This window comes from Piliocolobus tephrosceles, chromosome 3 (genome assembly GCF_002776525.5).
Source record: "Piliocolobus tephrosceles isolate RC106 chromosome 3, ASM277652v3, whole genome shotgun sequence".
In the NCBI taxonomy this organism is placed as follows: Eukaryota; Metazoa; Chordata; class Mammalia; order Primates; family Cercopithecidae; genus Piliocolobus; species Piliocolobus tephrosceles.
The window spans coordinates 87,874,871-87,889,280 of NC_045436.1; the positions used below are offsets into that span (position 1 = coordinate 87,874,871).

The window sequence follows — 14,410 nt, forward strand, 5'->3', positions numbered from 1 at the left end:
TGGCTGTTAATAGCTGGTGTTTAGCAAATGCTGCCATTTTCTAGAAAGTATTTTGTAAAAGTATTCTTCTCTATTCAGCTTTTATTGTTTAACTTTAACTCTTCCTTGTGTTCCTGGCGGTGTACACCAAAATGACTTGTATAATAAGTTGAGTGGCTCCTTTACTTAGGGCTGGGCTCATTTAAATGTATATGTATGTATTTTTTTCAGACTCTGTTGTAACTATGAGCAACATATCTGTACAAATTACTGTTTGTTGAATGAATGAGTGACTAAACATGCGTCTCTCCTGTTAAAAAAAAAACAACAAACCTTCACAATTGTTAACTCCTTTAAACCAAAAACTTATTTCGAAAACTCCATAGTCAGCAACGTTTGTCCCAGCTCAGTCTGTGGTTTTGACGCAGACTTTTTAGACCTCCTTTCAAACAGCTCTGGGATTCTGTTTGATTTGTGGTACCCATAGGGTAGCTTCTGGTCTTTCTCGTCCTCCTCATCTCCATCTTCACTGTGTCTTTTTCTGTTTCCATCCATTCACTTCTCTTGATATCACGACATGACACCATAGCCCAGGCTGTGATCACATGAAACAGGAGTGAGAACTCTTCTTCATTTATATAGCACCTTTCATCCCTGCACAGACACTAGCTCATTAGTTCACCAAGTCAGACGGCCCTCTTGCACAGTGAGGACATGCCCCAAAGGGTCAAAGTAGACTCTTCGACTCTGATTGAAGTTCTTTACTGGCCTTTACATTTTACGTGTGTGTGTGTGTGTGTGTGTGTGTGTGTGTGTGTGTATACCAGATGAAGTTTTTATTTATCACAGAGGTCAGGAGGGCTGCTGGAGCAGGTAGCAGGCCCCGCTTGCTGTAATAAAAGCCTTCCCCAGCAGGATGAATATGTTCTAAAGCCAAGGGGCCGCTGGCCTCTAGAGCATCTGTGTGGCAGAGGGTGGAGTCATGGGAGGAATACTCAGGTAGGAATCCAGGAGACCTGTCACTTTGGCAAATTACTCCACTTTCCTGGGGCTCCTCATCATCTATAATAGAAGGTCAGGTCCCGTGCAGAGGACTTTAAGGGCAACCATCATATACTTCCAGACTTCAAATAATTAGATAACAGAAGTCAGCATTTATTGAGCATTTGTGCTTAGGCTTTGTGCTTTACTCCCAATCTAATTTCATTCTCCTTGAGGTGAACGAGAGATTTCAGTGTCGTTTCAGTTTCAAGAAACATACTCGGGGTCACACAGCCAGTAAGTGGTGCAACTGAACCCAGGCTTGTCTCAACAGCAAAGCCTGTAAAACTGTCCTATACACACATGTACGTACACACACACTTGTATTTTAGGCCTTGATTTTGTACATTCTACAGTACTCTGTTGTCTTTTTTTTTGTCTTTTTTTTTTTTTTTTTTTGAGACTGTGTCTTGCTCTGTCACCCAGGCTGGAGTGCAGTGGCATGATCTCGGCTCACTGCAACCTCCATCTCCCGAGTTCAAGCTATTCTCCTGCCTCAGCCTCCCAAGTAGCTGGGACTACAGGCACATGCCACCACGCCCTACTAATTTTTGTATTTTTAGTAGAGATGGTGTTTCATCATGTTGGCCAGGATGGTCTTGATCTCTTGGCTTCGTTATCTGCCCACTTCAGCCTCCCAAAGTGCTGGGATTACAGGCATAAGCCAACACACCCGGCCTCTGTTGTCTTAAAATAGTCCTTTTGGGAAATACATTGTTTCTGGCTTGAGATTCCTACTTCTGTGCTGAAACTCAAACTGTTTTTGTTGCCTATATGGAACCTTTTGGTCAATCATTCCTTGAACCATTCTACTGAAGTTGCTTGCTAACTCTGGTCATAATTCTCTGCTTTGCATTTCCAGGTCATTAAAACACCAATGACCAGCCAGAAGACATTTGAATCTTTGGTAGACTTTAGCAAAGCCCTGGGAAAGCATCCTGTTTCTTGCAAGGTAAGAGTATGGGTAGCTTGGGAAGGAGGTGGTTCTTTTCTTCTTGGACCCTGACTTATTCCTGGTAGAATTCTTCTCATAGAATTATGTGAGAGGGAGCATTGTATACTGCAAGCTTGTCCACGTGCTGTAAAGAGCAGTCCGCGCCTCCTGTTCTAGGTTGCAGACAGGGAAACTGGACTCCTAAGCCATGCCTAAGGCCATCAGGTGGATAGTCTGAGACCTGAATGGAGCTGAGGACTCCAGCTGAGTAGAAGACACAGTACTGCTCTCTAGATCCTGGCTTTTGTCTCCTAATGAATGGCTGCATTTTCATAAATGGTTTTGGTTGCCCTGTCAGCTTTAACTTCCAGTGGGCCGCTGGGAGTCCAAACCCTGTGTGTCAGGTACAGCCTGGTAAACACATACATCCCTGACAGAAAATGAGGACTTTACTTTTGCAAAAAATACTACAGATGGTGAAATAAATGATAAGACAGTAAGCGACCAACCTGCCAAAGTAGCAGTAAGGAACCTGTTTCTCACCGGAAAGTTGCATTGTTTTTGTTGTTTGTTGTTTTGTTTTTCAAGAAGCAGCATGGTTTAGTGAAAAGCCTGCTTGACTTCCATCTTTTTTTCTGCCTTTCTTAAGCTACCCAGTTATTGTATATAAAATAATCCCAGTTGCTGAAATGATAACCTACCTGAAGGTAATTATTTTGATTACCTTAAGTTTCTCCATTTGCTTTAGTTCTTCTTTAGTTCCCCCAAAACTCAGGGACTATACTTATGCATGACTTGGCAGTTTTTGTTAAGGGGTAGTTTTGTCACAAAATGCTACACCATTACAAAGATTTACATATAAATCATCTACTTTTTTTTTAAACCATAGTCCTTTTTATCATTATAGTTCTCATAGCAAATGTTTGCTTTCTAAAATATTCTCAAGTTTGAACTCACAGTACTGTACTAACTCATGAAAAATCATGTTGTTCATGAATCATCTGAAGAAGCCATCTGTTGAGGTGGACTCCAGCAGCCGAAGAAAGCAGGCTTGTGTGTTCTGCTCTTCCCTGTCCATGGGTAAAGTGTTGTTAGGGAGTCTCACGTTTTAATGCTCATTTTTTGTTTGTTTAGTTCCGTAGTCTTAAGTTATCTAGATTTCTAAAATCGTATTAATAATTGGATGTTACGATTGTACTTTCTTACCCAGTTATGCTTTGTTAGTGGAAGAAAGTAGTAATAGTATTGAAAAGAACATCTGTGCAAGACAAAAAGATATGGAAACAGAAGTATAGGGAAAAGCTAATGATTATCTTCAGCAGCATAATCATTAATTTACAAAGTAATGATTCAGTCTTCCATCAGAGTGGCCACAGCAGCTGCAGAGATGGGAACTCTTTGTTCTTATTAAGTTGTTCTCATTAGGTCATTCCAGAACTCTTTCTGTGTGGTATTCTAAGGGCTTTCAGAGGGTCTCTCTGGGTCAGTTATTGAAGCCCTTGATGAGGCATCTGGACAACATATGGCAACCACATAGGACAGGGGTCAGCAAACTTCTGTAAAGGACCATATAGTGAATATTTTCAGCCATACAGTCTCTGTTTGCAAGTACTTAGTTCTATTGTTGTAGCATGAAAACAGCCATAGACAGTATATGCAGTATGAGTGTGGCTGTGCTCCAGTAAAACTTGACTTACAAAAACAGACTGTGGGTTGGATTTGGCCTACAGTGTTGTACTTTACCAATACCTGACATAGAAGAGGGACATTAATATGCCTGGAATGTACCTTCCTAGTGAGACTTCATGAGGGGAGTGTGGTATAAAGGTTAAGGGTATGAACTAGCCTGACTGGGTTCAAATCCTGGCGCTGGCACTTATTAGCTGTGTAACCTTAGGCAAGCTACTTAACCTCACTGTGCCTCAGTGTCCTCATGCCTCACATAGGGATAATGATAGTACCTGTCTCACAGGGTTATTATGAGGAATGAATAAATTAATTTTTTAAAGTATTTAGAACAGTACCTGGCACATAGTAAGTATAGTAAATAAATGTGTTTAATAAATAAGAATCTGAAAAATATGAATTTGATTACATAAAATAAAATTACTTTATTTAAAGACTGTGTCTTCTGCCAGGGACGGTGCCTCATGCCTGTATAATCCCAGCACTTTGGGAGGCCAGGGCAGGTGGATCACTTGAGCCCAGGAGTTTGAGACCAGCCTGGGCAACATGGCAAAACCCCTCTCTACAAAAAAATAGCTGGGCATGGTGGTATGCACCTGTGGTCCCAGCTACTTGGGAGACTGAGGTGGGAGGGTCACTTGAGCCCAGGAGGTGGAGGCTGCAGTGAGCTGAGATCACGCCACTGCACTCTAGCCTGGGCAACAGAGCAAGACCCTGCCCCCCCCCCCCAAAAAAGACTATATCTCTTCACATTCCACCAGTATACTGAGAGCATCTGTCTCTCTGCGTTCTCAATAGCATCAAATGTTATTACCATGGGGGAAAAAACCTTTGATAATCTTATTGGCAGAAATGCATATTTTTTTTTATTACTGGTGAGATTTTTGTTTTTTGTTTTTTGTTTTTTTGAGATGGACTCTCACGCTGTCGCCCAGGTTGGAGTTCAGTGGCACAATCTCAGCTCACTGCAACCTCCACTTCCCGGGTTCAAGCGATTCTGCTGCCTCAGCTTTCCGAGTAGCTGGGACTACAGGTGCGTGTCACCACACCCGGCTAATTTTTGTTTTAGTAGAGACGAGGTTTCACCATGTTGGCCAGGCTGGTCTTGAACTCCTGACCTCGTGATCCTCCCGCCTTGGCCTCCGAAAGTGCTGGGATTACAGGCGTGAGCCACTGCGTCTGGCCAGTGAGTTTAAATATTTAATGAGTCTTGGCACTTTTTCCTTATTGAGCTCCATGAGCTTTTTCTGTAGAAGATATTAACTATTCTAATTGGAGCAAATGTTTTTCTCAGGCTGCTTTCTGACTTGTGACCTTACATATGGTGTGCTTCATGTTCTCAGGTACCCTATCTTGAGTTTCTGTAGTGAACCTTTTGAAGTTGAAAGGAGTATTTTTGCCTCAATTATAAAATCTGTATTGTTTCATAATCTTAATTAAGCTGATAAAACTTGTTTGTGCATCTTTGTGCTCATGTGGCAGTAGATGGGATTAGGACTTGGTTTCAGTTTGCTCAGGGTTAAAGGAGGTTTACATCCTTTGTATTACTGTCCAGTTTCCCAGCATGCAGTCAGGTTAGCTCTGTGAGGAGTGCCTGGTCATCTGTAATTCAGACATTAAGGAAGTACCTAGTGTGTGCTAGAAATGGAATGCAGAGTTTGGGCCAGGGTGAGGAGTTCTGCCCTCAGGAGGATCACAGCCTTTTGACCAAAGAGGAGGCACCATTTGCCTAGTGGAAATCAGCTTCAACAAAAAATCACCTGTTTTTCTCTACAAATCCCCAGAAGAGATCAGTAGATAAAATCCAGATCCCACACCTGTCCTCCGGAGAGATGATTAATGTTAGTTACTGAGAAGGGAAACGGATGAAAGGCGTGTATGGCACAGGGGCCACCCCAGGATGCAGAGGTCTTAGGGGATGTGCCGTGAAAGGCCAGCTCTCTGTAGGGGCTGTGCTTCTTTGTCGGAGCACCTGCCGCCAAGTCAGCTCCCCTGCACTGTGCGCTGGAACCTGAGAAGATGCTGAGTAGCCTAGGACTGGCTCCAAGGAGCCTGGAAAGCAGTCCTCCTTTGAGGACTGTTCAAGGTGAAGTGTGACGTTTTGTCGATTCTTGAAAGGGAAGTGGGAGGAAAGAGGAGAGGAGTAAAGGGATGAGTGTAGGGCTGTGTGTACAGCATTTTATGTGTTTTCTGATTTATCTTCACAACTTTGAGACAAACTGTCACCCCTAATTCAAAGATGAGGACACTGAGATTCAGAATGACAGAAGGACCAAGAGAGCATTCAAGATTGAACCCAAATCTGCCTGTCCCAAAGCCATGCTCTTCCAGGTCACCCATGTGCCTTGATCTGCCTTTATGTCAGGATCTGTGCAGTGGGGCATCTGGGTTTGAATTTTTTTAAGTACTATGATTGTTAGATAAATTGTCATATGAGATAGATATAAGGCCATGCTGCAAATTTTGAAAATGTACAGCTTGATAAATGTGGGCAACCATGATCCAGGGTAAGAAGGGGCGATTTGGTGACTTCACAAAAGATATCATTTAATGAAAGTTTACTAGTTTTTTGTTTTTCTCTCTCCCAAAACAGGACACTCCTGGGTTTATTGTGAACCGCCTCCTGGTTCCATACCTCCTGGAAGCAATCAGGCTGTATGAACGAGGTATCCTTCCTGACCCAGGCCAGGAGCTGTAGGCCTCAGCTCCTGGCGCCACTGTCTAGAATTCTCAGTATCTCTAGCCGGGGTCAGGCCATGCACAATGGAGGAAGCAGTGTCTGTTTTCTAGCTGTGTGAGCTCAGCTGCACCATGGGCCCTGGTACCTTTTTCACTGTTTTCCCAGGGCCTCCTGGCTTCCCTGTGTGGCCTCTGAGAAAGGGTTCTGGAACTCCCACCACCCCAACTACAGTCCCAGCCAGAGCAATTGCACGGCCGGCCCAGATTGATATCCTGGATCTCTGCTTTTGATTAAAAGGTTTACTGCTTTTAAAAATTATCATAATGTAAAAATCGCTAGGCTAGGGAATCTTGAAAGTTCCTTAAGGTTCTAAAACTTGTGACTGACAGGTGATGAGAAATATGTGACAAGGCCGATATGTGGTAAGGACAGTTTTTAGTAGTCTTGTGTCTGTCCTTACTGAATGATGTCATGATGTACTTTTTGTAACCTTAAGAATGGTTTAAACAGTTTTCCTCAATACTTGATTGACAAAGAGTGCTTTTCTCTGCTGTAGAAATATCAGGCCTGGGACAGGGTCCAGGCTTCTGAACTGATCTGCATCCTCCTGCTTGCTTCCCCTCCCTGGTTTCTGGAAAGGTAGCTATCATATCTGCTTCAAAGGCAAACAAGCCTTAATAGGACTGGATAAAAAGCAAGTGTAATTGTTTTCAATTACTTCATTCATAAATGCTCACTCCTGAGAGTGTCATTTTTGAAACAAAACATTTACACCAGCTCTTCCAGAGAGATGAAAGCACATTTGCGTCCTCAAAATCTGCTTTAAATATTAAAACTTTTCTCCGTGGTTTATGGAAGCAATTGCCTCACTTTTGCTCCAAGATCAAACCAACACTTCTGTGTTTATCTATCAACAAATATGCCTAATTACACCTCAAAGAAAGCACGGAGCATTTTGCCCTACCTTGAAAGGCAGTTGTATGTCTTTTTTTTTTTTTTAAACAAAATGTAATATTTTAGAATGTAGCATGTGAGAGATCCACCTCTTAATGGTGTTTTCCTCACTGTCCCTTTGATACATTCTCCAGTACACCAAGTATCAGATGGTAAGTTGAAAGCCCTCTTCTTGTCTGTGGTCCCTTTCTGCACAGGTGCATGCCCTTTGGCCCTCACCATCCCTGGCCACCTGTAGGCTGAAGCTGGAGAAGCAGGACCTGGCTTCAGGACATGCTCTTAGCTTGCTGTGGGCATGGGCTTCAACAGCCTGTCATTGCTGGTCCCCCTGCTTCTCTTTCCACCACCTTCTCAGAATCTGCTTGTGAAGGAGCTGGGTGCCCTGCCTGGGGTGGGTGCTGGTTCACCACTGCACACTATAGTCACACCCCAGGCCTCTTACCATGTCCCCCCGCCCACCGCCTGCTCCCTCCTCTTAGCCAACACAGAGGAGTGCTCAGCGCACGCCCACCATGCCATCTCCGTCCCACAGTTCCACCTTGAAGCCTCAAGCATCTGGAGACTCCCTCTCTCGTCTGCCACATCTGTTCATCACTTTGGATTCCTTCCTGTCATGCCTGTTCCGCCTCTACATCCCAGCATTTCCCCATCCCAGTCCGGCTGCCTTCATGAGGTTCCTCAGGTAGCAGAGAAATTCACGCTACTCGTGTCTTTTCCTGACTGGTCCCCACTACCGCGCTTACTGAGAAAGTATCATGTTGTCTAGGAAGTTGAGACACCACCTACTGCATCTGCTCACACACCCCCTGCACAGCCTCGGCAGATGCTCTGTGACTGTTTCTGAACTCATATAAGGAGAACTTCCTGTCCCCCACTGTTGATCCACCTGGGGCTGCATGCCGTGGTGTCGCCAGTGCTGCCGTGAGTGGTGCAGGCTCCCTGGAAGGACGTGTGGGCTGTTATGGGTCGAGCCTCCTGGATGACTGGGTCCCCGCCCTGAGCACCTCTCGCCAGTCCCCATAGGATCTCGTGGAGGCTCATGCTCTCTTGCTCTGATGTCTGTCCACTCATTGTGGCTTCCATGTTGGGCCTTCTTTCCCAGTGTCCCAGCTCTGTCTTCACTCTTTTATTGCTCTTGTTCCTTCACACTGTGACTGAGGCCTGATGCATGCCCCAGTCAACTGTCACCCCTGTGGGTCAGAGGGACAGAGGCTGGATAGGCTGTGTCTGACAGTGGATCGCTGCCTTTGCCAGGCACCCACTCCTAATTGCCAGCGTGGGCAGGGTGGTGGGGCCGAATGGTCAGCTCTTCTCAGGAGGGCTCTGCTGGCAGCAGGCCTGGGAGGAACATGAGCCTGCCCACCAGTCACCATGTGACATCTTGCTCACATTGTCGCCCCTGCTCAAGACAGGCTTAGTGGTTCTCTGGTGACCTGCCATCTACAGGCTCTGCCAGAGAGCCTTCCTTCTGGCCACTCTCTGCCCCTACTGTCATCACCGCAGATTCTACTCCCGCCATTCCCACATGGCCCCACCTGAGTGTCTGCAGAGCTTGCAGCTGGATGTCATCTCTGTCATCACAACTCTTCATGCTTTGGCTCTCCCTTGGGTCACTTGTCACTGTCTTCCCTGTGGCATGGCAGGTGTTTTCTTTCCCTTACTATACTCTCTTTTCTGGGGCACTCTGGCTCCACTTCATCTTTATTTGCCCCAAAGTGCCTGTGTAGGGCGGGCACATAGGCAGCTGCTGCTGAGTAAAAATGCTGTTTCTGAGTTGTTGCTGGGTGCCTCTGTTCATGCTAAGAATGGTTGGCAGGTGGTGCTGCTGAGCCAGCCAAGGAAACAGAAGTTGGGCAAGTCCCAGGCCCTCAACTGTGCTGATCTGGACTTCACTGAGGAAGCTTTCCTTTGCTGTCTTATCTGGAGTTAGGGGCTCTTAACTGGAGGGAGGTGGGAGAGGGTGTCCAATGAACCTCCTAAGGTTGATGCAGAATTTGGGGTATATGTGCACTTTTTATGGAGAGGGTGTCTGATTGTCAGACGTACTTGATTCTGAAGAAGTTTAGGAATTACTCGTTTAAAACGTGATTCCGCGTCTAACTCTCACTTGGCACAACAATTTCTATTTTATTTCTCTGTTTCTGAAAGTTTGCCTCTTTTGCTCTGCATTATTGAGAACAGGATTTTTAGAATTGTGCTGACTTTGTAGGGTTATTTAGATATTTTTCTATCATGTGCTGTATCTTCATATTATTTGTTGAAATAAAACAGTCCTCAAGTGAGTCTCTGAATCTGCAATTATAGTCTTGCTTCTAGGGTTCATTGTCTTGTCCTTGAATATCGATTTCATTAAATGACTTTAGCTGAGTTGCAACCATTATGCTGTCAGATTTCTGTCCCAGGGAGACTGCCCATGATAAATGAACCAGTACATAAGCATGTTAGGTTGTGATGAGTAATTGTAGAGAAGAAGATAGTAAGAGATGGCAAGAATCTTGTCCTAGTGTCCTGGCCTTTTCTTTAGTTTAGGGAGTTGCTTCTTTTATATATGCAGGGAGGAGAAGAGGCTCTCTGAAAGATGACACCTGAGCAGAGGCCTGGAGGAAGTAAGAGACTGAGCCCCAAAGATGTCCCAGGGCAGCACCGTAAGGACAGGGAGCTTATCCCAAGCCTGAGGAGCCTGTGAGGCCAGCACTTCCAGCATTCCCGGGCTCTATCAGCACAGAAGCCACGAGGCTTCCTAATGAAATCCTCTGAGTAGAACCCACTTTTAAGCTTCAGAGCCACACCCCAAATGTACTGTGTTCCTTCCCATTCCTCCCTCTGCATATGCTGTTCTCTCTACCTAGAATGCCCTTCCTGGTCTGCTCATCTCAGGATTACCTTCATCTTCCAGGACCCAGGCATGGGGGTGGTTTTGGTGAAGCCCTGGCGGTGTGAGTAAACCTGTCCATCTTTTCTCACACACAGCTGTGTGAGTCATGAATCTTCAGGTCTTATTATGTTGAAGCTTTTGGCTTACACATCTGAGTTCTCCCATTATATCATGAGTACTTTGAATGCTTGTCTTGTTCATCTTTGTCTCATTCTACATCTCTGGTGCCTGCTACATAATAAATAGAAGTTGAATGAATGAATGAGGCTGCCTATATGATTATTTTTGTTTCTTTGCTTTCTTATGGCCTAACACTCAAATCATGATTTCTCAGGCATCTCTAATCCTAATTAGTGTAGTTATTAGTAATGTCAACCATAATAAATAATTGAGGTATATTTTAATCACCTTAAAATGCCTTGAAATCCTTTGGCATTACTTTAGTACTTTATATGCTTTTAAAAAATGTCGTCTTTATCAATGTTTAAGTAGTTTCTCTGAGTGTCTTAACATTTTTCCCTCTTTTCTTTAGCTTTGATCTGATTGACTTCTTCTTTATGCTTTGGAACAAAATTCTAGACAGCCACTTGTTGCAGACTATTCTACTTTTCTGATTTCAAAGAAAGGGAACAGGTTGTTCTCTATAAAGGCCTCTTGGGGCCAAAGGACATAGTAAGAGTAAATTTCCAGGGGAAAAGTGCATTGATCCTTGTCTTAGTCTACTCAACAGACTTCCAAACATGCGTGGCGATTCTAACTCAGGTTTGGGCTTTTCTTTAAAAGGTATCTTGACTAAAAGATTTGTGTGAATATGATGCCAGGGGAGTACTCCTTACTTGTAAAACCCAAAAAACTGGGGGAAAAAAATACATACAATAACTATACATACAAAAGCAGAAAACTTAGTTTTCTTTTTAAAGAAAGTTTATTTATAAATCAAAAATATGTCCTAGCATTAAATGATGTTTTAATAAATGATTCCAGAGTTGGAAAATCCCAATTTATTTGAAAGTAGCTGAAGTTTCCAGGCATGGAGACTTCTGTCTCCATGAACAGGGTATTAGTACTCCAGAATTCACCTCAGTGGTGCAGTAGCTTTGAAAATCTTGGGCCACACACTGTGGCTTACACCTGTAATCTCAGCACTTTGGGAAGCTGAGGCGGGAGGATCACTTGAGGTTGGGAGTTTGAGACCAGCCTGGCCAAATGGTGAAACCCTGTCTCTACTAAAAGTATAAATATTAGCTCTGTATGGGGGTGCACAGCTGTAGTCTCAGCCACTTGGGAGGCTGAGGCAGGAGAATCACTTGAACCCAGGAGGCAGAGATTGCAGCAAGCCAAGATTGGGCCATTGCACTCCAGTTTGGGAACAGAGCAAGACTCTGTCTCAAAAAAACAAATAAAATCTTATGACCTCTTTGGCATGTACTTTAGAGAGGAAATCTTACCCAAGCCAGAAAGTCTTACTCTAAGACATTTTTGTTTATTGTGTAAGCATATAAAATTCTAGTAATTCTGGGGCTAATCCTGTGATAGGTAGAATTCAAGGAAAGGTGGTGGTGACCCAGTGCTCCCCTTTTCTCCTTAGGTGATGCATCCAAAGAAGACATTGACACTGCTATGAAATTAGGAACTGGTTACCCCATGGGCCCATTTGAACTTCTAGATTATGTCGGACTAGATACTACAAAGTTCATCATAGATGGTAGGAATTGGAATTTTTTGTTGTCTTTATTGAGTTGAGGTAGTTTTTCTGAACTGTAAATTATAATGCCTTTTAAAAACAAGTTAGCAGGGGTCTTAATTAAGACCTTCCAAAATCCTGCCTTACCAGGTTGAGGATTCATGAACAGATGGCAGGAGAAGGAAGAATGTGACTGTCTGGTATCTCTTTAACAGGGTAACCTTGAAGACAAAATATAGCACAAACAGGTCTTGTGTGACCTTCACCCAGTTTCCCCCAATGGTTATATAGCCATAGTACAATATTAAATCCCAGGAAATTGACATTGGTACAATGTGTTATTTCATCACATAAATTGATTTGTGTAACCTCCATTGCAAGCAAGATACACATCCATTTTTAAAAAATATATCCATTGTAATGTAATAGCTCTGAAGACAGGGTAAGAATAATAATTAAAACTGGACTACTGAAGTTGAATGTAGCTATCTGTTCCCAAGTTTCACAGAATACTAGTTGAAGAATTAAATTTTGAATTTTATGTGGATGCAAAATACCAATGGCAGGAATGCAGATTTTTTAACATGTATTCTGAAAGTTAACTGTGACAGTGACAGTTAACTAACAGAAGCAAATTAATGGCTTCTGTCAGTGTACTTGGGCCTTTGGCCTTAGTGATTTCTGAGAAGACACTGGATAAGCAGGAGGGCCATAGCAGGGCCAGGCTTCAGGCAGCACAAGTGGGTGGCAGTGCAGCAGCTTTGGGGCTGATGTGACTGCACCAGCACAGCCTTCCTCGGTGCCTCTGCAGTGGTGGCCGGAGGGGCACCATGCCTGGGGGGCTTTCCCACAGCAGAGGCAGGCCTCCAGACTTGCCCTTGGGAATGCCAAGGTGTAAAAATAAACCCAGCACTTCATCCTGAGTTCTGTTCCCTCCTCTCAATAGGGTGGCATGAAATAGATGTGAAGAACCCATTATATCAGCCCAGCCCATGCTTGAATAAGCTGGTAGCAGAGAACAAGTTCGGCAAGAAGACTGGAGAAGGATTTTACAAATACAAATGATGTGCAGCTTTTCCGGCTCTGAGAAGAACCCCTGAGAGCACTTTCCAGCCAGTGCCCCGAGTGCCTGTGGGAATGCTCTTTGGTCTGACATTCTGTCACACAGCACAGTCTAATCAATGTGCATTTTGATTGTAATCTATCTGAAGTGATTATTACACCAGTTACAGCAGTAATAGATTCTCCATTAAGAACTAATTCCCTTTTTCAGTCTATTCACTTCTGTGTATTTTCTAAACAGCTTTCTACCCTTGGTGCCTTGGAGCAAACTTTTTTTTTTGTACCTTGTCATTTTTATGAAGAATTGCCTGGATTCGTTCTCTCATCAAGGGAAAAGTACTTCCTCCGAGAGTGCGAGTGCACCATGCCCACTGTTGCTGCATGCGAGAGTCACAAGCCACTGGCACGCACGTGGTATGTCTGTGAAGCACTGCAGCGAGCAGCACCTGGATCTTGCCTTTATAAGAACATTTTCCTGCCTGCAGCTTTGAGTCTTGCCCTACATTCTGGGCACGGCATAAGATGTGTCTTTATTCAGTTCATCGTGAAGATGGTGCTGCTGGATGGGTCGGCATTATCTCTGTGTGCATGGTTTGCAGGAGGTCAGTTTTCATGGTCAGTCAGTTCCACAGATCTGAATGATTACTGTCTGTCTGTGTCTTTTTTCCATGAGAAATCGCAGTTGCAAATTGCCTATAAATTGACTCTACTAAAATACAATATTTTCGTCTGAAAATTTGAATTGAAAAAGAAATGTATAATATAAAATTGTAATACACGCAAATGTTTATAAAAGTAAAAAGTTGATAATTTAGCAGAAGCTATTTCCCCTCTTCTTTGGCCTGCTGTTAATTTTTAAAATGGGAGTGATGGGGAGGAGGAGTGGCAGGAGAAGGCGTTTTTGTGAAACCTGCCTGTGGCCATCGCTGCCAGATTTCTTACCAGGAAAGCAGTAATAAGGGCACAGAGAACAATTTTTAAGGAACATCTGTTTCTTCTTTGCCAACAAAGTGAAATAGTGTAACGTAAGCTTCTTTTAATCATTGGCTTGAGAAAATGTCTTCCAAGATAGAATTTTGGAGTTGGAAAGACATCAGAAATCCTGAGGTCCAGTAGCCTCATTAGCAGAAAGCTTAAGGGATGTGTCCAAAGTCACTAGATATTTTGTCACAGAGCCTAGATTAGGACTAGGTTTTGATAAAATTAAGTACAAAATAGCCCATTTGAAAATCTCAGATCCAAACTTTCAGACAGGACTTTCCCTAAAATGGACATCCTTGTTTGGTATCCTGGTTCATATAGGTCTAATAGTCGAGAGATTTTTTTTTTTCTTCATTTTATGACTGATAAAAGGGAGCTTATTAATTTTTAAAAATTTGAATCTAAGCATAGTGGGAAAAAAAATACATCGGTGCATTTTTACCACACATAGAACCTGGGTAGGACACTTTAAGGTTATTCTTATAAAACGCTGCCTAACGAACAAAAGGAAGCACCTGTGAGGCCACCCGCATT

The 14,410-nt window shown here is 43.5% G+C and overlaps 1 protein-coding gene across 1 annotated transcript in view; it reads left to right on the plus strand.

The window, feature by feature from the left end:
- Window positions 1-13,710, plus strand: part of HADH (hydroxyacyl-CoA dehydrogenase) — a 45,549-nt gene extending 31,839 nt beyond the window's left edge. The window contains exons 5-8 of the mRNA XM_023219907.3: window positions 1,883-1,972; window positions 6,234-6,306; window positions 11,738-11,854; window positions 12,780-13,710. Of these exons, the coding sequence (XP_023075675.1) occupies window positions 1,883-1,972; window positions 6,234-6,306; window positions 11,738-11,854; window positions 12,780-12,898 (399 nt within the window). The 3' untranslated portion in view covers window positions 12,899-13,710. The remainder of the gene's footprint in view (window positions 1-1,882; window positions 1,973-6,233; window positions 6,307-11,737; window positions 11,855-12,779) is intronic.
- Window positions 13,711-14,410: the final 700 nt, after the last annotated feature.